Source organism: Myxine glutinosa, chromosome 6 (assembly GCF_964187855.1).
Source record: "Myxine glutinosa chromosome 6, kmMyxGlut1.1, whole genome shotgun sequence".
Taxonomy (NCBI): Eukaryota; Metazoa; Chordata; class Myxini; order Myxiniformes; family Myxinidae; genus Myxine; species Myxine glutinosa.
The window spans coordinates 93,986,400-94,010,392 of record NC_136266.1 but is presented as its reverse complement, the minus strand read 5'-3'; the positions used below and the strand labels follow the sequence as shown (position 1 = coordinate 94,010,392).

The 23,993-nt window shown below is 50.1% G+C and overlaps 1 protein-coding gene across 1 annotated transcript in view; it reads right to left on the bottom strand.

Annotated features, from left to right (window-relative positions):
• LHX5 (LIM homeobox 5) overlaps window positions 1–23,993 on the bottom strand; it is an 83,060-nt gene that overhangs the window by 28,849 nt on the left and 30,218 nt on the right. Inside the window, exon 4 of the mRNA XM_068120584.2 lies at window positions 9,858–10,023. Within this exon, the coding sequence (XP_067976685.2) occupies window positions 9,858–10,023 (166 nt within the window). The remainder of the gene's footprint in view (window positions 1–9,857; window positions 10,024–23,993) is intronic.

Below are 23,993 nucleotides of genomic sequence, written 5' to 3'. Positions count from 1 at the left end.
CGAGCCGAGGGCGTGTCACTCCCCGCCGGATATACGCGGCCCCACGCCGGATGTGACGTCAGATGCGCCTCAGCTTGGAGAGAGAAGCCACCGCCACCCCCAGCGCGACGATACCTCCCCGCATCTTTGGACCGGACCGGACCGTACTGTACCCTGCCCCGAGCCCAGGAGGACCTGGAGCCATCGATACCTGCCTTTCCTAGCCATCAAACCCCCGTGTGAGTCAGCCGTTGTCCCGTTTGTCTGTCGTCTGTCCGGGGTTAATATAAGAGTGTGTCTAAGTGCCTGTCTTTCTGTGATTATACTTCTAGCCCCTGTAATCTGACCTTTCCGTACGAATATAATCTCCTCCGGAGGTCTTGAGAATCGAAACATTGGTGTCGTATTGTGTTATTGTAATCCAGCCGGGTGTCTTCTTTTTCTTATTGAGCCAGCATCGCGCGACTAGTCAACGTTCGGGCACAATCGGGTAACTTGTGCAGACGTGGTCATACCATAAAACCGCTCGGTAAATAACATCCAAGCCACGTCTGTAACAATTGGTGTCGAGGAGTGGAATTCGAACCCGGGACTAAATTAGTTAGGCCCAAATTTTGGGAGGGAAAATCGAGCCGGAGCGCGTACGGCGCTCGACCGAATCGATTCGGAGCGCGTTTCCCGCGCGAAATTATAACGGCGAAATTTGAATTTGTTTTACGAAAATAAAAAATAAAAAAAAACCGAATTTTGAAAGTCGCGCTATGGCGGATCAAGACGGCTGGGGTCCGGTAGGGGAGAGTGAAGCAGGGTCGGTCCAGGACCAAATTGAGACACGTGAGGAGAGCGAAACAGCGGGGGTAGCAGACGCGCGAAATGGCGCCTCGCACATAGCTACGGCGGCCGCACCCGCTGCACAAGTGGGAGGGATGGCCCAGATGCAGGTCCTCATGGAGCAATTTATGGCGCAAATGCAGGCGTCCCTCAAACTGCAGAGTAACCAATTGGGGAACCGGATGGATGCTCAGAGTGAGCAAATGAGGGTGGATAGTGGGCGATTAGAGGGCCAAATGGGGGTAATGAGGGACGAAGCGAGGGGTACCAGTGAGGGATTAGACAATAATTTTAAGGGATTAGACAATAATTTTAAGGGATTAGACAATAATTTTAAGGGATTAGACATGAAATTTGGGAAATTAGACGATAGAATAGGGGAAATACAGGAGGGGTTAACGGGGGTAGAAAACAGAATGGCCGCTCAAGAGAATCAGATAGAGGGAGTGAAAAATGGGTTAGAGGGGTTAGAAAACAGTATGGAAGGCAAATTGAGGGACATGAGGGACCAAGCGGAAAGGGAAGTTAACCAAATGGAGCAGCAGATAGAGGGGGTCAGAATGGGGGTAGAAACCAAACTGGATGCTCACAGGGAGGAAATGGAGCAGATGAGGGTGGCATCTGGGCATGAGATGCAAGTGATGGGAGAGCAGATCAGAGGAGGAGTGAGTGAGGAGGTCGGAGGAGTGCGCGAGGAGGTGAGGCACTGTGAGGAGCACATGGAAAAGGAGGTGAGAAAGGGGACTGTAAAGTTACAAGGGGGCATAGAGGACCTGACGCAGGAGGTGGAGCAGCTGACGGTGGGACAGACGGAGTTAGTGGAGCAGGTTCAAAGGAACACTGCGGTATTAGGAGGTTTAAAGGCGACACAGAAAGAACTAAAAGATGACTTGATAGCGACAAAGAGGGAATGTCAGATGGTACGTGAGGGACTGACAACGAGGTTGGACGAGGTGGTAGAGGTAATGGAGACGAAGGACCGGCAGGTGAGGACGCACATGGAAACGGTCAAGGTAGCCTTGGAGGACGAGCTTGAGGAGACGTACCGGGGAATAAAAGAGGTGAAGCACAAATTAGAAGAAGTGGAAGAAGGGATGAGCGAAATTAAGAAGCGACGGAGAGGGGATAAGAAAGAGATAAAAGAGGAGATAAAAGAATTGGTCCAAAGTCTGTGTTTGGATCGTGATGATGTGCTCATTAACCGGATGAGGGATTCGCAGGTGATGGAGGAGAAGCGAAGAGGAAGAGGACCCGGTGTAAGTGGTGACCAATATGGTCGTGCGTATGATGCGCCAGGTGATTTAAGAGGCTTGGGGGTCGAGATAGACCCGGGTGTTCGTGAGAGGCCGTTGGTGAAGTGTGCGACAGGTCTGGTGTGCGAAAGAGGAGGTGTGCGAGAAAGTCCGACTCTGGGGTGTGTGAGGAAAAAGTGCGTGCCAAGGAGTGAGGGTGCTGGCGAGAGTGAGTCGGTCGTAGCGCGTGTGCGAGGGGGCACATGGAAGCGCGGTGTGGTGAGTGTTACAGAGGATGTGACGGGAGAGTGTGCGCGAGGAAGGTGTGTGACGGACAGGTGCATGGGGAAAGAGTGCGCTGTCAAAGGCAAGGAAGAATGCACACCTGTGGTGAGTGTTACAGAGGGTGTGACGGGAGAGTGTGCGCGAGGAAGGTGTGTGACGGACAGGTGCATGGGGAAAGAGTGCGCTGTCAAAGGCAAGGAAGAATGCACAGCTGTGGTGAGTGTTACAGAGGGTGTAACGGGAGAGTGTGCGCGAGAAAGGTGTGTGACGGACAGGTGCATGAGGAAAGAGTGTGCTGTCAAGAGTAAGGGCGAGTGCGCTGTCAGGAATGGAGGTGAAAGTAGTGAGAGTGACATGGAGCGTGAGTTAGTTGTGACAGGTGAGCGAGGATGTACACCTGGGATGGAAGGATGCACACCTGGAATGGTAGAGCGTGAGTGGGAATGCACGCTGGAGTTGGTGGTGAGGCACGTGGTTGGGTGTGCGAATGAGAGCACACCTGTGATTGTCACAGAGGAGGTGACCGAGGAGGGGGCGCGAAGAGGTGTATTGGTGAGGTGTGCTACCAACGAGTGTGTGCCAAAGTGTTCGGTGGTCAGGTGTGTGACCAAGGCGGTGAGTGGAATGGGTGTACCTGGGTGTGTAAGGAACGGTACGAGGGGCATGGAAACGGCTGGATGTGTGAGCAAGGAACGGGCTGCGGGATGTAAGCATGCAGGTGAAGCATCGACGTTAGACGGGGTAGAGTTTAGAACGACTTATAGCCGAAGCGGGCCCTCGGTGCGTGCCGGGCCTCGCTTTGAACGGCCGCGTCCGTGCTCCACTAGGCGGAGCGGGCAGCCCGATAGAAAGGGTCGTCATGGCGACCACTTTTTGGTGAGGCATTCCGGCAGGCCGAGATCGAGCCATGGGATGGCTCCGTGCCGAGATGGTGCGTGGGATCTCGGCCCGGGTAAACCTCCTTCCCTGCACCGAATGCGGGATGCATCCAGCCGCTGGCACAAAACAACCAGCATCCATTGCTTGGCTTCACGAAGCCGGGCTTTGGACAGGGAGTGGCGCACCGAGAGGTATTAGTGAGTCGACTGGGTGATGAGGTTAGTGTTTTGGACCTAAAATTGGAGAAAAACAAAATTTGATGATTGGCAAGGGATTGGCAGTAGTGATTGGCAGATGATGGGCAGTGATTGGCAAATTTTTGATTTGTTGAAATTTGATGTGCAAAATTGGTAGTGAGAGACCCCCAATGTGGTGGGATGGCAAATCCATCATCCCTCACATGGGGGGGCAAATGCGCAATAGCTTATGGGGTGTATGGCAGTGAAAACTAGCCCGGGTGGGTTAGGATATTGTGTGTAGGGATCTAGAGAAGATGACCTTAGGTAACGTTAAGGTTAGTTAGTGACTGATACCTGTAGTGGGGACGCAGGTAGATTAGTGTGGATTATAATGACGAGGGAGCGCAATAGTTAAAGGGACGACTGGGAAGCGCAAGTTTCAGAAGGGAGTAGTTAGCTGAGATGATGCTGTGTGTGTGAGGATTGAACAAGTGTGATTGCACAGGTGTGCAACTGGACAGGTGTGTGGAGCAGTGTATGAGTAGTGAGTGTTGTGGATCAGCGCGAATGCGCTTGGGGAGAGAAGGGTGCAGGTGGCACCAGGTGTGAGAGCACAGGTGTGCAGGTACAGGTGTGTGGAGAGAGTTGGAGTGAGTGGTACGGAGTGGTGTGCATGGTGCGAAGGTGTGGATGGGGGAAGAGTGGACCCCTTTCACGAGTACCCGGGGCGGGTAGTGTAAGTGTTAGGTAGAGGGTGCAGGTAAATTGTGGTTGGATATTGGCATTTGTGGTGCGGTTGCAGAATGGTGTTGTGAATGGGTGCATTAGTGTTGTGGAAATGGCTGGGCGTGTAGCCTGTTAGTGTGTGTAGTTGGTTGGGCACTCCACCACTGTGAGGATGTCGGCCAGGTGAGGCCGCAGGTGGGCTCTGGGAGCCGGTAGTTGTGAGTGGGTGCCTGAGGATCCCGGGTGTGGATCGGGCAGCCCAGTGCCAGAGAGGGCACGGAGTGGGGAGAGAGCCAGAGGGCCTTCCCCAGGTAGTTAGGTTAGGGTAAGGAGCAGGTAAGCTCGGAGGCAACTGCAGTGGTGGAGGTGTGCAGGTGGGTAGTCCCACTGGGAGAGGTACACGCCGCAGCCCAGAAATTGTGCGAGGGCACCGGGAGATGAATCGGGGGAGTGAGACCCCAAATTGAAAAGCACCACAGGTTGGCCAATGGGAATTGGTTTTTAGAACCCATAGAGTAAGAGGGCCAATGGTTTGGCCGGAGAAAGACCCCGGGTAGTGTAATGTTGTTAAAGTCATTTAGGAAATAGTTAGGATTGAAGAACCTGTCGCACCATACGCAGCCACTTACCTGTGGTGATGATGATGACTCCACACCTGTGTTTTCTTTGTTTGTGTTGCAGAAATGAGAATTGCTGTTGGATTTGTGAGACGCATCACGACGTGGATGAGACATTGGGGTGATTCCATCTCTCCCTCCCTAGGAGGGACTGATGATGAATTGGTGATGGCAAATTTTGATGTTGAGTTGGAGATGGCAAATTTTGATGAGAGTTGAAAATGGCAAATTTGATTGGTTAGGAGGGAGAGAAGACGAATTTGGTATATGGGAGGAACGGGGAAGACAGTAGGGATGTTTGTTGATTTGTAAAGTAGATGTTTATGGGTAGTGTTGTGTTGTGTGGATACAGTAAGGGGTAAGGGAGGGGCCATGTAGGTTACCTGGTGGGGGGGGGGCGTACGATAGGAACGTACCTGTCTCACCTGGTTCCCATGTGCCCCCAGTGTGCATCACCTTACATTGCGTGCACTTTTGCGCCCTTACCACCTTACTCACTTGTTTCTTCTTTTGTCTCCCACCTCCGAGGATCTGGCTTTGGGGTAGAGAGAGAGGAGAGAGAGGTGCTGGCTGCGCAGTTGTGGGCCTGCACTTTCGCTGTTTGCTGCCGGGATCGATACACCATATGGACCGCAATGTTTGTGGCCACCCACAATGGACCGCAGTTCGTTTGCGGCCAAGCACCACCCGGGGATGGACCTATGGATCAACGTGGCACCTATGCCATACAGGTGAACCACTAATAGTTAACACCACCAAGTGCACCACAAGAAGAGCAAGAGACACCTGCAGGGTTAGGGGTTGTCGAATTTATTTTTATTCCAATGAACAATGGTGACTGCACCGATTGGTGGTGGGGTGGTGCTGTTGATGCTCGGGAAGGGTGCTCTGCACGTTATTAAAGGCCGTCGGCCACAGAGCACTCGTGGGTTGGTGTATCGATGTTGGCAAGCGCGCTCTCTCTCTATGCATAACATCTGCATGTGTCCCTCCAAAAACAGGTCCTGGATCGTAGTGTAAATAGCAGCGTAGTCTTGTAAATAATGCTCCCTACCGGCTGTATGTTTAGTTTGAGAATTCTTTCCGGATTCGGTTATCCTGTGGGTGTGTTTCTGTGAGGAGAAGGGTGCAACGTCGCAGGGGGACATATTTACTCATTTGTGAATATCTGTAAAACTGTCGCACTCAGGGTAGAGTTAATAGTAGAGGGAACTACATTGCGTGCCACACTAAAGTAGGTAAAAATTTATCGGGTCGGGACGCCCCGAGGGTAGAGAAGGGTGCAATGTTGCGAATATGGAATTTGGCCTCCATATCCGCTTGTAAATATTCCCCTATTTTCTCCAATACTCCCCAACTTTCCCCAATCCCCCATTCCCTAGTCCCATTGCATGTAAATAACAATCAGTAGAGCCGACCTTCCCCTTATTCCCCCATTAAATGTCGTGCCCAGGTCCACCGCACCACACGTAGACAACTTTCGGACATCTTCCTAGTTATTCTTAATCTATGTCAGTTAAGGCCTCGTTTCCATTAATTATGACTCTTCGTTGCACCAGAATGTGATTATATGGCATCAGTAGTGAGTTTAGGACCTTTCCCATACCTCCTCCCATCTTCTTCCCCAAACAACAACAATAACAACAACTACAACAACAACTACAACAACAATTACAACTACAACTACGACTACAACAACAGAGGGGCGGGGAGTGTGCGTCCTCACACCGGCTCGGTTACCCGCCATGACCATGCGCTCCACGGCGTTACCCCGAAGGGGCTGGCTGTCAGCTCCTCGTCAGGGGCGGAGCCAGTAACCCCCCCCCACGCACCCAATGAGAAGCAACGTGCCGATTCCATCTGGGGCGGAGCTAACGAGCCGAGGGCGTGTCACTCCCCGCCGGATATACGCGGCCCCGCGCCGGATGTGACGTCAGATGCGCCTCAGCTTGGAGAGAGAAGCCACCGCCACCCCCAGCGCGACGATACCTCCCCGCATCTTTGGACCGGACCGGACCGTACTGTACCCTGCCCCGAGCCCAGGAGGACCTGGAGCCATCGATACCTGCCTTTCCTAGCCATCAAACCCCCGTGTGAGTCAGCCGTTGTCCCGTTTGTCTGTCGTCTGTCCGGGGTTAATATAAGAGTGTGTCTAAGTGCCTGTCTTTCTGTGATTATACTTCTAGCCCCTGTAATCTGACCTTTCCGTACGAATATAATCTCCTCCGGAGGTCTTGAGAATCGAAACATTGGTGTCGTATTGTGTTATTGTAATCCAGCCGGGTGTCTTCTTTTTCTTATTGAGCCAGCATCGCGCGACTAGTCAACGTTCGGGCACAATCGGGTAACTTGTGCAGACGTGGTCATACCATAAAACCGCTCGGTAAATAACATCCAAGCCACGTCTGTAACAATAACCCTGTATATATATATATATATATATATATATATATATATATATATATATATATATATATATATATATATATATATATATATATATATATATATATATTGCTGCGGTTTTGAGATTGGCACATTGAAGGCATTAAAGGTTAAAGGTTTGCCCCTCATAGTTAGTCACACGAGCAACATATAGGCCCATTTGTAGTATAGTTATGTCTTAGTATGTGTAAGAATAGGCCATTTCCCCTCTTAGTACCTGCGTTGTGTAAAGACAGGAGAGTAGGCCCCATTCATTTTGCGTCCAACCTCCAATACTACCTCTATGGGCATAATCCATCCCGCGCCCCATTTGGCTGTCCCCTCGTCAAGCTAACACGAGGTAGGCCTAAAAAGGGAGGAGCGCAGGGTCGGGGTGAGTGGCGTGGGGGAGACGGTAAGAGCCACCAGCCAATCAGAGCTCGAGCGGCATGGCGTGAGAGGGCGTGGTGAAGCGCGTCTGGTGAGTTCCAGAAGGTTCGCGGGGCGTGCCTATATAACCCGCTGCGCAAAGCCCTCAGAAGGACCTACCAGCAGGACTTGCAGAGGATAAGCGCGTTGCAAAGGACTTGCAGAAAGGGAGCTTGATAAGAGGACTCGCGTGCACACGGCAGTGGCAAAAGGACCTGCTCGTAAAGGATTTGTTTGAGGACTTGCGCAGAGAGAGAGAGAAGAAGAGGCGTTGAACCATACAAGTACGCGGGCGCAGCCAGACGCGCCAGTAACGCATATAGCGCATTTCCAGCCACGCGAGTAAGCGCGGCCATAGCCGCAAGTGAATAACCGCCAGCCGCACCAAAGTCCGCTCCCTACCATTCGCCCCGTGATAACCCGCTCCATTCAGATGACACGTGGCGAGCTCCTGCTTTCACCTACTTCCATCTCCAAGGGACGTGCCGGGTGCCGGAGAGAGCTGCACGGGAGCCATCCCTGGACGTGCTGGTGAACATCAACCTGCCCATCAGCAATCCCCGTGTGAGTGTGTGTGTGAGACGGGCCCGTTTGTCCTGGGTATTAAGAATAAGACTGTATAAGCTGCTCTGTGTCTCCTCATCCTATACTGTACATACGTGTGATAGTAATTAAACCATTTGTTCTTCCTTTCTTTCCAATTCGATCGTCTTTGTGATTTCGACATTGACTAAGCGTGGTACGAATAGAACCGCTTGAATCGGGGTCTAGTAAGTAATAACGGCGCGGATCACATGTACGCAACCGCTCGGCGTATCACCAACACACGTGGTTCGTGCGGGGCTTATTTCCTCGCTTCCAGGGCAGCGCTAGTACCTAGGTAACAGCGAATTTGGTCCTGCAACCCTATTTAGCGCTGTCCGGAAGGGACGTAAGAGGTCCCGAGTCGCGCCAGGTCAGTCAAGACAAGGGGACTAATCCCCCCTTGGTAAGGGGAGAAGGCCGGCGGCAGATCCACAACAATATATATATATATATATATATATATATATATATATATATATATATATATAATATATAAATATATATATATATATATATATATATATATATATATATATATATATATATATATATATATATATCATGATATCTCAAAAAGTTGTGGACGGATTATATCAAAACTTGGTGGATGAGTTGGGGAGGTGGCAAGAACAAGCTGATAAGATTTTGGTTCAGGTCCAAATCAGGATCCGGCCTTTCATTGGGATACAAAGCATAAACTGTGCAGCCTGGCGGAGGTATGGGCTCTACCAAGTGCCGTTATAGTTTTTCCTGTGGTGTAACATGGCTGGTTGTTGAATCCCACTCTTCCCTCGAGAGCTTGAAATAGGTCGTGCACCACCACCTCATGTCACCACCCACCTATACCTAACTGCAACTTTTCTTACGCCCATTGTAGATTCATGCATTTCCTCCTCTCCCCTCTCGCTTTCCTATTTTTTCCATTCGTTAATTCCCTTGCTTGTTGTGTCCAATTGTTGCCCCAATGGCAGTCCATTGCGTTTTTACCCTCTGTCACCTTGCTCTTCCAAGAGCTTTGATCTTCGATAAAAACAGGCAATTAAAAAACATCATTTATGTTCAGTAAACTATACGATTACTCCTCCATTAGTGGAGATCACAACGAAAAGTCGTGAAATATAAAAATGCTTCCTTATATTTTTCAGCTGCTTCTGGGTACGGTGATAGCTGAATGATGAGGATAGTGAGTGGACTGCTGTCCCAGAGGTTATGGGTTCAAATCTGGGTGAGTTTGGCGGTATTAACGATTTACATTATTCTCAGAATTAGCCTAAGACTAATTCTGAGAATAATGAACTAGTCTCAGAATTACCATATCATTATTGGTGTGATTTAAAAAACCCAGCCCGCTCACCTGGCCTTCAGTATGACAGGATGGCTCAGAAGTAGCACACTCACCTTTGAGGTGTTTACTGTCTAGTCTGAGTTAGATTCCCAACCCAAAACTGTAATCCTGAAGCTTTGCACAAAACAGAGCATTGCATCACATGAATGTGCCATTCCTTGGAGGGGACATGAAGATGGCTGTCCCCATCTGTCTTCCTTATACTGTATTTTGCAAGATAACTCGACCAAACACTCAAGATTCGAAACAAACCACTCAGATTTGAACTCAAACTAAATGCCTATGGCTTTACAGAGACAGACTCAACAATTGTTACCAGCCTATTTGACAATTGGAAGACACACACCTCCATAGTAGCTGAAAGGTCCACCCGCCATCATCTCTGCTTCCTCTAAACGACTGCCCAGCGTGCGCATGCGCCGTGGGTTGCGGAAGAACGCGTGCCGCCGTGCTCCAAGCGCACTAAGTTGCTTCATCCTCCGCTCCTTAGATCTTCGATTTTGAAACCATACCTGGAATGCATACACAAGAGCAGAGAAGGATCTTAGTATGATGAGTGATTTGCAAATAAATTATTGGTGGACGAGGTAGGTATAGCACATTGAAGGTCACCTACATATACAGTACCCTCCATAAGTATTGTAACAGTCAAGTCAAATTTCTTATTATTGATATATATATATATATATATATATATATATATATATATATATATATATATATATATATATATATATATATATATATACATACAGACTTGGCATTTAATATGGATTTTTTTTTCTTTTCTTGACTTGGGTTTACTTTCTTAACTCAGTATATCAATCTGGTGAGATTCTTTTACACTTTGGTGATTTATTTGTTAAAAGAACCATGTCACTGATTGTCTGTCACAGCAAGAAGTCAACAACAGGATTATATCACAGGTGGCGGGGCAAAATGTACGGACAGGTGCATTTGATGAATGGCTTCACAGTTGGGTATACAAGGGTTGTTGCGTTCTGTATTAGTGGAAAACAACTGCTGCACGTCTCCAAAAGTTATTGCCGCTTCCTCTGGAGATGGTCCATCAACTCGACAATGCTGTTTGTCATGGAGTGGTGGCTTTACGAAATTACGGCATGAAACAGCATGCTATTGCTCGGCAGTATGGCATCACTCAAGGTCAGGTGTCAAAGATCCTGAAACGAAATGCTCAGAGGGGTGTCCCTGCTCCAATACCGAGGCCAGGACGTCCCCGCAGAACCACAAGGAGGGATGATCGCCAGCTGCACCGGTTAGTCCGCAATGGCCGTACCAAGTCAGCTAATCGGCTTAGGGCTGAGTGGCAGCAACTGACAAATGTTCCTGTATCCAGAAGGCTAATCAACCAACAACTGGTTCAAGCAGGCTATTGTGCCAGGCGTCCCCTGAGAAAGCCACGCCTGACCAGACAACACCGCCAGCGCCGATTGCAGTGGGCCAGAGAGCACCGTCCATGGCAGCCAGGACACTGGAATCACATGATCTTCAGTGACGAGTCTAGATTTCTGGTCTATCGTCAAGATGGCCGCGTCCGAGTGTGCAGACAAGTGCATGAAACCTACAACAAAGATTGTATAGTGCCAAGAGTCCAAGCTGGAGGTGGTGGGATGACCGTTTGGGCTGCTTTTCATGGAGGGGGCAAAACTGACCTGGTTGTTCTGAATGGAAACCTGAACCAGTTCAAGTACAGGGCCATTCTGGAAGAAACATTGCTTCCATTTGCTCAAGCAGCCTTTCGAGGAAACTTTGTCTTCCAAGATGACAATGCACGGCCTCATCGTGCTCGCATGATCCAACACTTTCTTGCTGATCATGGTGTAGAGCATATGGAGTGGCCTGCCATGTCCCCGGATCTGAATCCGATAGAGAACTTGTGGGCAGAATTAACGCGTCAAATCGACCACTTGGACCAGCAGCCGACCTCTGTGCGTGAATTGCAGCAGGCTATTGTCATTGCATGGCAAGCGATTCCTGTCCAAACCTTGGCAAATCTCGTGAACAGCATGCCTCAACGTGTACGTGCTCTCCTGAATGCTCATGGGGTTACACGAAGTACTGAACTGTAATTTTACTGTCTGTAATCCCAGTCGTAATTTAACTTTTGTTTTTGTTAAAAAAAATTTTGGCTAATGTGCAAAATAAAGAGATACTTCTGGAAAACGTACAGAAGTTTAACACAGTACTGTTCATGAATTGAGTTCGATATCAGTTTACATCACTTTCAAGGATCAATTTATTTGTTTCGAAATGTCAAATGTGGTTTTTGTTTCTTTTAAAGGTCACATTAACAAAATCTAGAATAATTTCAACATAATTCCAATGAACTTTTGGTTCTAAGACATCTTGAAAAGTAAGTTCACACCCACAAAAAAAATATTCCATATTAAATGCCAAGTCTGTGTGTATATATATATATATATATATATATATATATATATATATATATATATACACAAAGAATTAAGTTAAGCACCCCCCCCGTTTTTTTACAACCTCGCACATTACAAGTTTGTTGTCGTCAAAACAGTGTAATATACCCATGATATTGCTATATTTTCTGGAGAAGTGATATTATGGTCACATAAAAACATAACAATCATGCCGTTTTCAATATTTTATTCTGAATAATTTAAGGTGAAAATTTTTGGGAATTTTAGGCATATTTTCACCTCAATTTAAGTATGGAGCTATAGGTCCATCACGGACAGTGTGGATGACGTTTATGTTTTCTAACGTACAGTCATTGTTCTGAGGAGACCTCTAGCGATCTTTGCGTCAATAACGTGTGTAGGACCCACGTGATCGGATCACTGACTCAACCCTACGTCTCATAGACCCTGTAAGCCGTCGTATGCGTTGCTGTGGCAGGTTGTTCCATTCCCGATGTAATGCACGTTCCAATTCATCCAGATTGGCTATTGGAGGGACCATCTTCGCAATTTGTCGTCCCAACATGTCCCAAACGTGCTCGAGGGGGTTCAACCTGCCACAGCAACGCATACGACGGCTTACAGGGTCTATGAGACGTAGGGTTGAGTCAGTGATCCGATCACGTGGGTCCTACACACGTTATTGACGCAAAGATCGCTAGAGGTCTTCTCAGAACAATGACTGTACGTTAGAAAACATAAACGTCATCCACACTGTCCGTGATGGACCTATAGCTCCATACTTGAATTGAGGTGAAAATATGCCTAAAATTCCCAAAAAATTTCACCTTAAATTATTCAGAATAAAATATTGAAAACGGCATGATTGTTATGTTTTTATGTGACCATAATATCACTTCTCCAGAAAATATAGCAATATCATGGGTATATTACACTGTTTTGACGACAACAAACTTGTAATGTGCGAGGTTGTAAAAAAACGGGGGGGGGGTGCTTAACTTAATTCTTTGTGTATATATATATATATATACTGTTACGGGTCCTCTGCAATCTCCTGGTCTCGGTAACGCCCGAACCCCGAGAGGAACCCCGGCAGAAAGATATATATGTTATTCCGTGTCGAAATGAATCACTACTGAAACCCTCCATGAAATCCTCAAAGGAAGCAATCCAAATGAATAAGGAAACCACACCAATGGTTATCAACAAAAGAATATATTAAAAATCACATGGGAATAACACAATACAATACAATACAATAAATATCTTGAGATGGTAACGTAACCCCAAACTCACGGCCCTGCCAGGAAATGGAACCGAACCCTCCACAATGTCTCTATACCCCTCCAAGGCGAAGTTGATGCGCTCCGGCGATCGTTGAACCAATGTCTGCTCAAGAGCAACCGAGGCGTAGACGGCCAAAGTGACACAGAAGTCACGTGGTCCAACACCCAGCACTCGCGGTAGAAAGGGAAATCTCCAAAGACGCGCGCGTACACATTTGCCGTTCAATCGGCGAACTGCGGGGCAATCTTCAGACGCCGCTTTATTGCACAGCCGTCCCCGGCAAACCACCAGAGGATAAGCCCACCCGACACGACAAAACCCAATCCCGCTGAAGGCAGCGCGCGGGACGAAATGGCGGATGGCTCTCCCTCGAGCCGTGGCCTTGAGGCAAAGATTCTCCGGAATCTCACACCTGTACGTGTACCTGGCTTCGCAGGCTTCACCGACTCCAGCGATAAACAACGATCGCACGAGATTCCTTTCCAGGCCTCAAAGTTCCTTCTCCATGGACGCTCGACCACGCTGGTTGTGGAGCTGTTACAAAACGCCTCGTTTCACCTCTGCCTCACGCGCTCTTCTTCCTCCCTCAATCTCTTGCGGTGCACTGTCCGATTTCCGGCATCATTTTTATCATGAGCGCTTTTAAACCTTTTAACCACAATAACCCTTTCCCTTAAACCACAATAATAATAATAACAACAATTAATTAGTGACGAATCCATAAAAATACTCAATAAATTTGGATTTGAGATCAAAAGACAAATATGAGGCAAAAATGCAGAAGGTCAGCATTTATATCTTGGTATTTCTATGCATATATGTCTTACCATTGTAGAACAATAGCACTTTCTATGTTCAGTTCCCTCATTTTAGGTAAGCAGAAGTATTGGAACAGACTAACTTAAAGTAAATGATCGTACTGAAGGAGCTGGGGCTCCCACGTCGATCGGAAGAATGGACGCGACAAAAAGCTGGAATTCATCCGAGTGGCTTTATTCAAACCAAACACTCAGGCACTCTGAAAAGCCCGTTTATCGGGCAGCAATATATATACATATTATCCCGGAGCGTTTGCCCAGGAAAGGCGAGAGGGGGCGTGGCCCAGCGTCCTGGCTGCGGCCTGGCAAGTTGAGGGCGAGCCTGCCCGGGCGTCCCGACCGAGGCCTGGCAAGTTGAGCGCGGGCCTGCCCGGGCGTCCTGGACGAGCCCGGCATGGTGATCGCTCCGCGTCCTTGATAGGTGCAAGGCGATTGTGAAAACCCAGCGGTAGCCGCTACACACGTCCCCCCAGAATCGACTTGCACCGGCAGGGTCAATTTGAGGGGGGTCCTGATGACCCGGGCGAAGCGACCCCTGGCGGGTCGTGGGAGGGGGTCCGGTGTGGTGGTGGGCGGTCGAGTGGGGGGCACCGTGGACGGGGGGCGGCCTCGCCGCGGCGGAAGGGCCACCCGTGGTGGGTGGTCGACGTCCACGTGCGCCGGCTTGAGGCGGTCCACCGCAATCCGGTCCGACCTGCCGCCGATGTCGATGACGAACGACTTGTCGTCCCGTCGCAGCACCCGGAAGGGCCCGTCGTATGGCGGCCGGAGTGGCCCCCGATGTGCGTCGTGACGCACAAAAACATACTCCGCTGTGCGAAGTGCTGGGGGGACGTAGGACTGGGGGTCACCGTGGTGGGATGTTGGCACGGGGGCAAACCGTCGGGCGGCCTCCTGGAGGTCCGAGCGCTGGTGAGCTGCGGACCAGGGACTGGTAGCGTCGGGCACGAATTCGCCCGGGACGCGTAGCGCCTGGCCATAGACAAGCTCGGCGGTGGATGCCTGGAGGTCCTCCTTGGGGGCCGTGCGGAGGCCCAAAAGGACCCACGGCAGCCGGTCGGCCCAACCGCCGTCTTGAAGGCCGGCCATGAGCGCGGCCTTCATGGAGCGGTGGAATCGCTCGCACAACCCGTTTGCTTGGGGGTGGTAGGCCGTAGTACGGTGGAGCTTGACCCCCAGGTTGCGGGCGACCGCGCCCCACAGCTCGGAGGTGAACTGTGGTCCGCGGTCTGACGAGATGTCCGCCGGTGCGCCGAAGCGGGCGACCCAGGTGGCGATGAAAGCCTGCGCCACGTCGGCGGTGGTGGTGGAGACGAGGGGAATGGCCTCCGGCCACCTGGTGGTCCTGTCCACCATGGTGAGCAGGTGTGTGAACCCCCGTGATGGGGGGAGGGGGCCCACCAGATCCACGTTGACGTGGTCAAAACGTCGTTCGGGCACGGTGAAAGGTGCCAGCGGGGCCTGGGTGTGTCGGTGGACCTTGGCCCGTTGGCAGGCCGTGCAGGTGCTGGTCCAATCGCGGACGTCCCGACGAAGGCTGTGCCAGACGAATCGCGCCGACACCAGCTTCTGGGAAGCTTTCCGGCCCGGGTGGGAAAGGCCGTGGAGGGAGGCGAAGATGCGGCGTTGCCAGGTGACGGGCACGATTGTGGCGAGGCTGGCCTTGGGAGACGTTGCAGAGCAGGACAGTGTCCGCGAAGGGGATGTTGGCCAGGCGGAGGCCCGTGTCCGCCACCCGGAGGGCTTGCACCGTGGTGTCGGTGGTTTGGTCCGCCGCCATAAGCGCAAAGTCCACGCCCAGGTGGACCGCGTTCGCGCTGGCCCGGGAAAGACAGTCGGCCACGGCGTTGTTTTTGCCGGCGACGTGCCGGATGTCCGTGGTAAACTCCGACACGGCGGAGAGGTGGCGCTGTTGGCGGGCCGACCACGGCTCCGTGACCTTGGCCATGGCGTAAACCAACGGCTTGTGGTCGACGAACGCCGTGAAAGGTCGGCCCTCCAGGAGGTGGCGGAAATGGCGGACAGCCAGGTGTAGACCGAGGAGCTCCCGGTCAAACGTGCTGTATTTGAGCTCGTTCGGCCGGAGCTGCCGGCTGAAAAAAGCGAGTGGCTGCCAAACCCCGTTCACCCATTGCTCATGTACGGCGCCCACCGCGTAGTCGGAGGCATCCTTGGTGAGGGCGATGGGAGCGTTGAGCACCGGGTGAGCGAGCAGTGTTGCGTCGGCGAGGGCCCGCTTTGAGCTTTGGAAGGCCGCATCCATTGCTGCGGACCAGGCGATGTCGTGCTTGGCCGGCTTGCCCCGGAGGGCTTCGTAGAGGGGCCGCATGAGTTGAGCAGCGCGGGGCACGAAGCGGTGATAAAAATTCACCATTCCCAGGAATTCCTGCAGGGCCTTTATGGTGCGGGGACGCGGGAACATGGTGATGGCCTCGACCTTGGTTGGCAGCGGCACGGCCCCGTTCTTGTTGATGTGGTGGCCCAAAAAATCAACGGCCGTCGTGCCGAAGTGGCATTTGGCCGGGTTGACGATGAGGCCGTGCTCGCTGAGGTGCCCGAACAGTGTTCGGAGGTGGAGGAGGTGCTCGGCCCGGGACGTGCTGGCGACGAGGATGTCGTCCAGGTAAACGAAAAGGAACGGCAGGTCACGCAGCACGCCGTCCATCAAGCGCTGGAACGCCTGAGCCGCGTTCTTGAGACCAAACGGCATCCGCAAGAATTCGAATAAGCCGAACGGCGTGATGACTGCCGTTTTAGGGACGTCGGCCGCCCTGACAGGTACCTGGTGATATCCCCGTATGAGATCAATTTTCGAAAAAATGACCCGTCCCGCCAGACGGGCGGAGAAGTCTTGGATATGCGGGATCGGGTACCTGTCGGGGGTGGGAGCGTCATTGAGACGGCGGTAGTCGCCACACGGGCGCCATCCACCCCCCGGCTTTGGCACGATGTGCAGTGGCGAGGCCCACGTGCTATCGGAGCGCCGCACGATGCCGAGGTGCTCCAACGCGTCAAATTCGGCCTTCGCCACGGCGAGCTTGGCTGGGTCGAGGCGGTGGGCCCTGGCGTAGACCGGCGGGCCCGTGGTTGGTATGTGGTGCTCGATCCCATGCCGTACTGCGACGGCCGAAAACGTCGGCCGCGTGAGGGCCGGGAACTCCGTGAGCAGGCGAGCAAACTCGTTCGCCGCCGGGACGGCGCATGCCAGCTCTGTCGGCGCGGAGCTGCTCAATGTGCATACCAGGGAGCTGAAGGTTTCGGCGTTGATTAAACGACGCCGTTGGACGTCCACCAGCAGTCCGTGTGCGCAGAGGAAGTCGGCGCCTAGCAGAGCCATGGGCACGTTTGCGGTTACAAACGTCCAAGCAAAGCGTTGGCCGCCGAAGCAGAGGGTGACGTTGCACGGGCCGAAGGTGCGGATGGTCGATCCGTTGGCCGCAACCAAGGAGGGGCCGCAAGCCGCGGACTGCCTGTCCTGGTCAGAGGCGGGTATGATGCTCAGTTGGGCGCCGGTGTCGCACAGGAAGCGCCGTCCGGACGCTTTATCCATGATGAACAGTAAGTTGCCCGTGTGGCCGGCGCTCATGGCTGGTAATGAATGCCGGCCCGGCCGTTTCCCGGCCTGCCGAAGGTGCACGGGGGTCGGCATGTCCGGGCCTTTTGTCCGAACCTGGCATGATAGTAACACCATGCTTGGTCAGGTTGAGGCCCCGGTCGTCGTGCTGGAGGTGGTCGGCTCGGTGTAGCGGCCGCCAATTGCGTCGGCAGTTCGGTCGTCGACCGTGCCGGGTGCTCGGGCGCCATGGGTGTTGCGTCGGACGGCGGTGGGTCCCATGTCGCCGCTGCGATGCGCTGGCCTGCAGCGGAGATCTTGTCGGCTTCTCTGGCAAGGGCCCGGGGATCTGTGATCATCGTGCTTGCCAGGGCGAGGCGTACCGGGTTAGGCAGCTGACGGAGGAACAGCTCCCGGAACAGGAATGCCGGAGAGTGCTCGCCGAGCAGTGAAAGCATGTAGTCCATTCGCTCGGAAGGGCGCGTGTCGCCGAGCTCGGGTAGGTCGAGCAGGCGCCGTGCGCGTTCCGCCGATGGGAGGGTGAAAGCGTCGAGGAGAAGCTTCTTAATCGCGCCGTATTTGTCAGCGGCTGGCGGGCTCTCGAGGAGGCTCAGGGCGCGGGCCGCGGTGGCCGAACCAAGCGCTGCTACCACATGGTGGAAGCGGGTGTCGTCGGCCGTGATGCCTCGCAGGGCGAACAGGGAATCCGCCTGTGCGAACCAAACCGCCGCGTGAGCCTCCCAGAAGGTAGGCAGTTTAAGGGCGACTGCCGTGTCCATGTCGGTAGGTCACCAATGAAGGAGCTGGGGCTCCCACGTCGATCGGAAGAATGGACGCGACAAAAAGCTGGAATTCATCCGAGTGGCTTTATTCAAACCAAACACTCAGGCACTCTGAAAAGCCCGTTTATCGGGCAGCAATATATATACATATTATCCCGGAGCGTTTGCCCAGGAAAGGCGAGAGGGGGCGTGGCCCAGCGTCCTGGCTGCGGCCTGGCAAGTTGAGGGCGAGCCTGCCCGGGCATGCCCGGGCGTCCCGACCGAGGCCTGGCAAGTTGAGCGCGGGCCTGCCCGGGCGTCCTGGACGAGCCCGGCATGGTGATCGCTCCGCGTCCTTGATAGGTGCAAGGCGATTGTGAAAACCCAGCGGTAGCCGCTACAGTACAACAGTTCGTATTTGGTTGCATCTTCCTTGCATGCAATAACAGCATCGAGTCTGTGACCCATTGAAATCACGAGTCTCTTGGTATCTTCCTTTGAGATGCTTTGCCAAGCCTTTACTGCAGCCATTTTCAGTTGTTCTCTGTTTTGGGAGAGTTCTAACTTTAGTCTCCTCTTCAGCAAGTGAAATGCTGCTCCATTGGATTGAAATAAGGAGATTGACTTGGACAGTCTAAAACCTTCCCCTTTTTCCCCTGATGAACTCCTTGGTTGTGTTAGCAGTGTGTTTTGGATCATTGTCTTGCTGCATGGTGAAGTGCCGCCTAATGAGTTTGGAGGCATTTTCTTGTACATCGGCAAACACATTGTTTCTGTACACTTCCAAGTTCATTCTGTTGCTGCCATGATTAGTAGTCCGTGGGCTGAGTAGGGTTTACATGCACCCCCCCTCCCCCCCACAACTTAACTTCCCGGGTATGTCCATGTACCCCCCACCCTAGGGGTTAGGAAAAACCATGTTAACAGAAAAAAAACTCATTCCATCATAGTTTGACCTCTGGTGACCTCATTAGTGACCTCATTTGCATATAACACATCATTGTAAAGAGTGTCCCAGGACAAACATTTTGAGGGGTCATATGCAACCATAGGATGACTAGGTAAAAAGTTATGGCCATTTGAATTTCGCCTACCCCTAATTTTCGGAAATCACTGACACAGGGGGGGGGGGGGGGGGGAACATCAAAATATGCGTGGGAGGTACCTTGGGAATGAGTTTTTTTTCTGTTAACATGGTTTTTCCTAACCCCTAGGGTGGGGGGTACATGGACATACCCGGGAAGTTAAGTTGTGGGGGGGGGGGGGGGGTGCATGTAAACCCTACTCAGCCCACGGACTATAGTCACATCATCAATAAAGATGAGTGAGCCAGTTCCAGAGGCAGCCATGCAAGTTCAAGCCATGACACGACCTCCACCATGCTTCACAGATGAGGTTATGCTTTGGATCATATGTAGTTCCTTCCTTTCTTCACACTTTTGCCTTTCCATTGCTTTGATAAACGTTTGGCTTGGTCTCATCTGTCCATAAAACTTTGTTCCAGAACTCTACTGACTCACCTCTGTACTTGACAAATTGTAATCTGGCCTTTATATTTTTGGTGCTGATGAGAGATTTGCATCTTGCGGTATAGCCTTTGTAATTCTGCTGTCAAAATCTTCTGCGAATGGTAGATTGTGATACTTTCACCCATGCACTCTCCAGGTTGTTGGTGATGTCACTGACAGTTGTTTTAGGGTTTTTCTTCACAGCTCTGATTATTTTTATGCCTCCTCTGATGAAGTTGCCGGAGGCATTATGTTTTTAGGTTGTCCGTCCGGCTGTACGTCTGTGATAGGTTTTGGTTACCGCAATAACTTGAGAACAGCTGAATGGATTTAAAGCAAACTTGGTACAAGTATTATAATGATGTATTAATGTGGGCGGAGGCATATCGGTCGACGTCGTAGTGTCGTTATACTTTCTGTCATCAACTGCAGTTGTTTTCCTTGCCTGACCTAGTCATTGGCGATTACACTATTGGTTTCTTTATCTTTCCAAGACATTCCAAACTGTATTTATGATGCCCAATTGTTGTGCTATGGTTATAATTGAATTATTCTGTTCTTTCAGCTTCCAAATTGCTTGCTTTTCGTTCATAGACAGTTCTCTGGTCTTCAGGTTGGTTTATGCCTACTGACTCCCAAGGCAAAAGCAAAGGCTAAAACCAAGATTAGGCATTCACAGCTCTTTTGTGTGTGAACAATCAATGCAACAAGAAACACCTGTCAGTCAATTGGTCCAATACTTATGCTTACCTAAAATGGGGAGACTGAACATAAAAAGTGCTATTGTTATACAATGGGAAAACATTTATGTATAGTAAAACCAATAAATACAAGCTCATATTCATCTTTTGATTTCAAATCCAAATTTCTTGAGTATATAGCAATAAATTGCCCCGAGTGGGCTGACGGTCATCTATTGAGGTGGTAGCTCAGACCACTGCTGATTTGGGGGGACCCCCTGGGAGCCACCGTACAATCCGAAATCGAAACATCTAAGACCGGCGATCCTGCAGACCATAGAGTACAAGGACCATATCTGATTTCAGAACAACCGGTTGTTAAATAAGGTATGAGTAGGGATCCAAATGTTGAGGGTTAACCCACCCCTCCTCCCCCCCCCCTCTCCCCCCCTCCCCACCCCCACGGCAGCTCCCGTGATACAAAATCGAAAAATTGAAGCCTGAGTGATTTTGCAGGCCACTCTCTTGTATTCATGTGTCAAGCTTCAGAACAATCAGCCAGGTGATAAGGGAGGAGCAGCAAAAATTGCAAAAAGGTAACAAACAGAGGGACAGACATCTGGGCATCACGACCCATTTTCTTTATTCATCTCTTTCGAGAATCGAGATGAGATGACCTAATAATAACAAATTTCACTTCACTGTTACAATACTTATGGAGGACACTGTATTTCCAAAAAATGGTGGAATTATTGCACCATGGCATCCTTGCTTTTTCATACATTTATTTCCCTCCCATCCCTTTCCCAATACATATTTCATCTTTTTATGGCGTAGCCCATAGGGCAATGGCGTCTTGCACAGCGTTTGTCTGTCCGTATGTCCCCACAAATGTACACCAATGAGAGCTGAGGATCTGGTCACATGGCAGGGGGATAAGCATTTAGTAACCATTACAGTTGCATAAATTACTAAAAGGAAATATAATAACCTTCCGTGGAACGTTTTTGGGTCCCAGCGGATGTTCGTAAGGGAGGTAGGAGGTTTCAGAAATTCCTCAAAACAATAATGATTTTTAAATGTGATCGACACAAACCTTGCTCCCAAATCCGGAAGGGAACAGATGATAACAGGTTCACTGGTTTGATCTCAATACAATCGTGATTTAACATTATATTTTGATATATCAATACTGTGTTGTTCATTTGTGATTGGAATGATGAATGATGCTGTTTGGAATGAAAATATAGAAATATTGAGTTTAAAGCAGAGTGAGGAAAGAGTTTCCATCCATGACATTCACGGATTCCCCATTTGCAGTTTCACCATTGAATGGATATAGCAACATTCAGACTGAGTACGTTTTTTGTGCAACTCCTTCATGAACCTGCAGTAAATGCCTGATGTTCAACGGAAGGTGGCACAGGAATTTGGACTTCATTGGTTCTTTGTTTGCCATTCCCCGTTTTATTACCCGTCATTCACAAACCGGCTGTCCATGCCTCAAGTGAAATTTTTTTAATACTTATATTATTTGCTGACTGCTAACTCATATGCCCACCCAGATCATACTATCCTCTTCAACTAAAGTATCAAACAAGCATGGCTATGCCGTTGTTAGACGATCAGACTTGTTTTTCTCCACTTCCTATTTCTTTCCTTTTAATAACCTGAATACATAATTTGTCAATGCTAAGGAGAAAAATTCTATGTAATTAAGCACTGAGGGATGCATCTCTGTAGCTTGCCAAAATAGTTCAATCTTGGTTTCATCAGACCACAGACTCTGTTTCTCACAGTCTGAGAGTCCTTTAGGTGCTTTTATGCAAACTCCAAGCGGGCTCTCATGTGTCTTTCACTGAGGAGAGGCTTCCGTCTGGCCACTCTGCCATGAAGCCCAGATCGGTGGAGTGTTGCAGTGATGGTTGTCCTTCTGGAAATTTCTCCCATCTCCACACAGTATCTCTGGAGCTCACCAAAGTGACCATCGGGTTCATGGTCACCTCTCTTACAAGGCCCTTCTCACCCGATTGCTCAGTTTGGCCGGGCAGCCAGCTCTAGGAAGAGTCCTGGTTGTTCCAAACTTCTTCCATTTAAGAATTATGGAGGCCACTTTGCTCTTGGGAACCTTCAATGCAGCAGAGATTTTTTTGTGGGCTTCCTCAGATCTGTGCCTCGACACAATCCTGTCTCTGAGCTCTGCAGGCAGTTCCTTCGACCTCATGGCTTGGTTTTTGCTCTAATATGCATTGTCAGCTGTGACACCTTATATAGACCGGTGTGTGCCTTTCCAAATCATGTCCAATCAATTGAATTTACCACAGGTGGACTCCAATCAAGGGGTAGAAACATCTCAAAGATGATCAAGAGAAATGGGAGGCACCTGAGCTAAATTTCAAGTGTCATAGCAAAGGGTATGAATACTTATGTCAATGTGATATTTCAGTTTTTTCTTTTTAATAAATTTGCAAACCTTTATAAAATCCTGTTTTCTCTTTGTCATTATGGGGTATTGAGTGTAGATTGATGAGGGAAAAAATGAATTTAAACGATTTCAGCATAAGGCTGCAACATAACAAAATGTGAAAAAGTGAAGGGGTCTGAATACTTTCTGAATGCACTGTATATTATTTATATATATATATATATATATATATATATATATATATATATATATATAACGAGGACCATAAGGAAAGACAGACAGTAAGGCTTCTGCGATTAACCGAAACGATGTTGAATTCACTATATTGCTTTCATAATTCCTCAAGGATCCCTCAATTAATAACCAAAACCGGCGGTGGGTCACAAGCATGAAGGCAAAAGGTGGGAAGATATTATTTGTAGTAAAAATGTTTATTATAAAATAAATAAGAAATGGAAGGACAGGATGACCAATACATAACAGAACAAACCAAGTGGTGATAGTTATAAAAGGGAGGAAAACCCGATCATACATACAAAAGAAATAACCCACTAATGGCACTGACAATACCAGATTCAGACAAAAAGGGAGCAGGCGAGGACTTAAGCTGGGTACGATCTGGTGTCTGGGTCTGATACAACCCATGCAGCCTGGTGTGGCTCAAGGTGTAGTGTTTCTCGGGGAACGATGGCAATGAGGCCAGGAGACGAGGAAGGTGGCCATGCAGCATGCATGTGCAGACATGGCCTTTACACCTCACATGGAACACCTTTCCAGCACGCGGCTCGTCCATCATTGACCACTGGAGTTTGTGGGCGTTGCCATCTTCCAGGCTACCCCACCCAGTGGGGCAGCCCTTTGCAAAGGTAATCCGCCCCCTCTCAAAGTCTCTTCAGCTTATTACAATGTGCTAGCCTGCAGTTCCTGGTCAAACGGCCAGTGTTGATGTCCTTTTAAATATGTGAAGCACTTTCTGTATACCTTTGTGCCAAGTCCTCCACCTGGCATTGCCTGTACAGGAGGTTTTACACAAAAG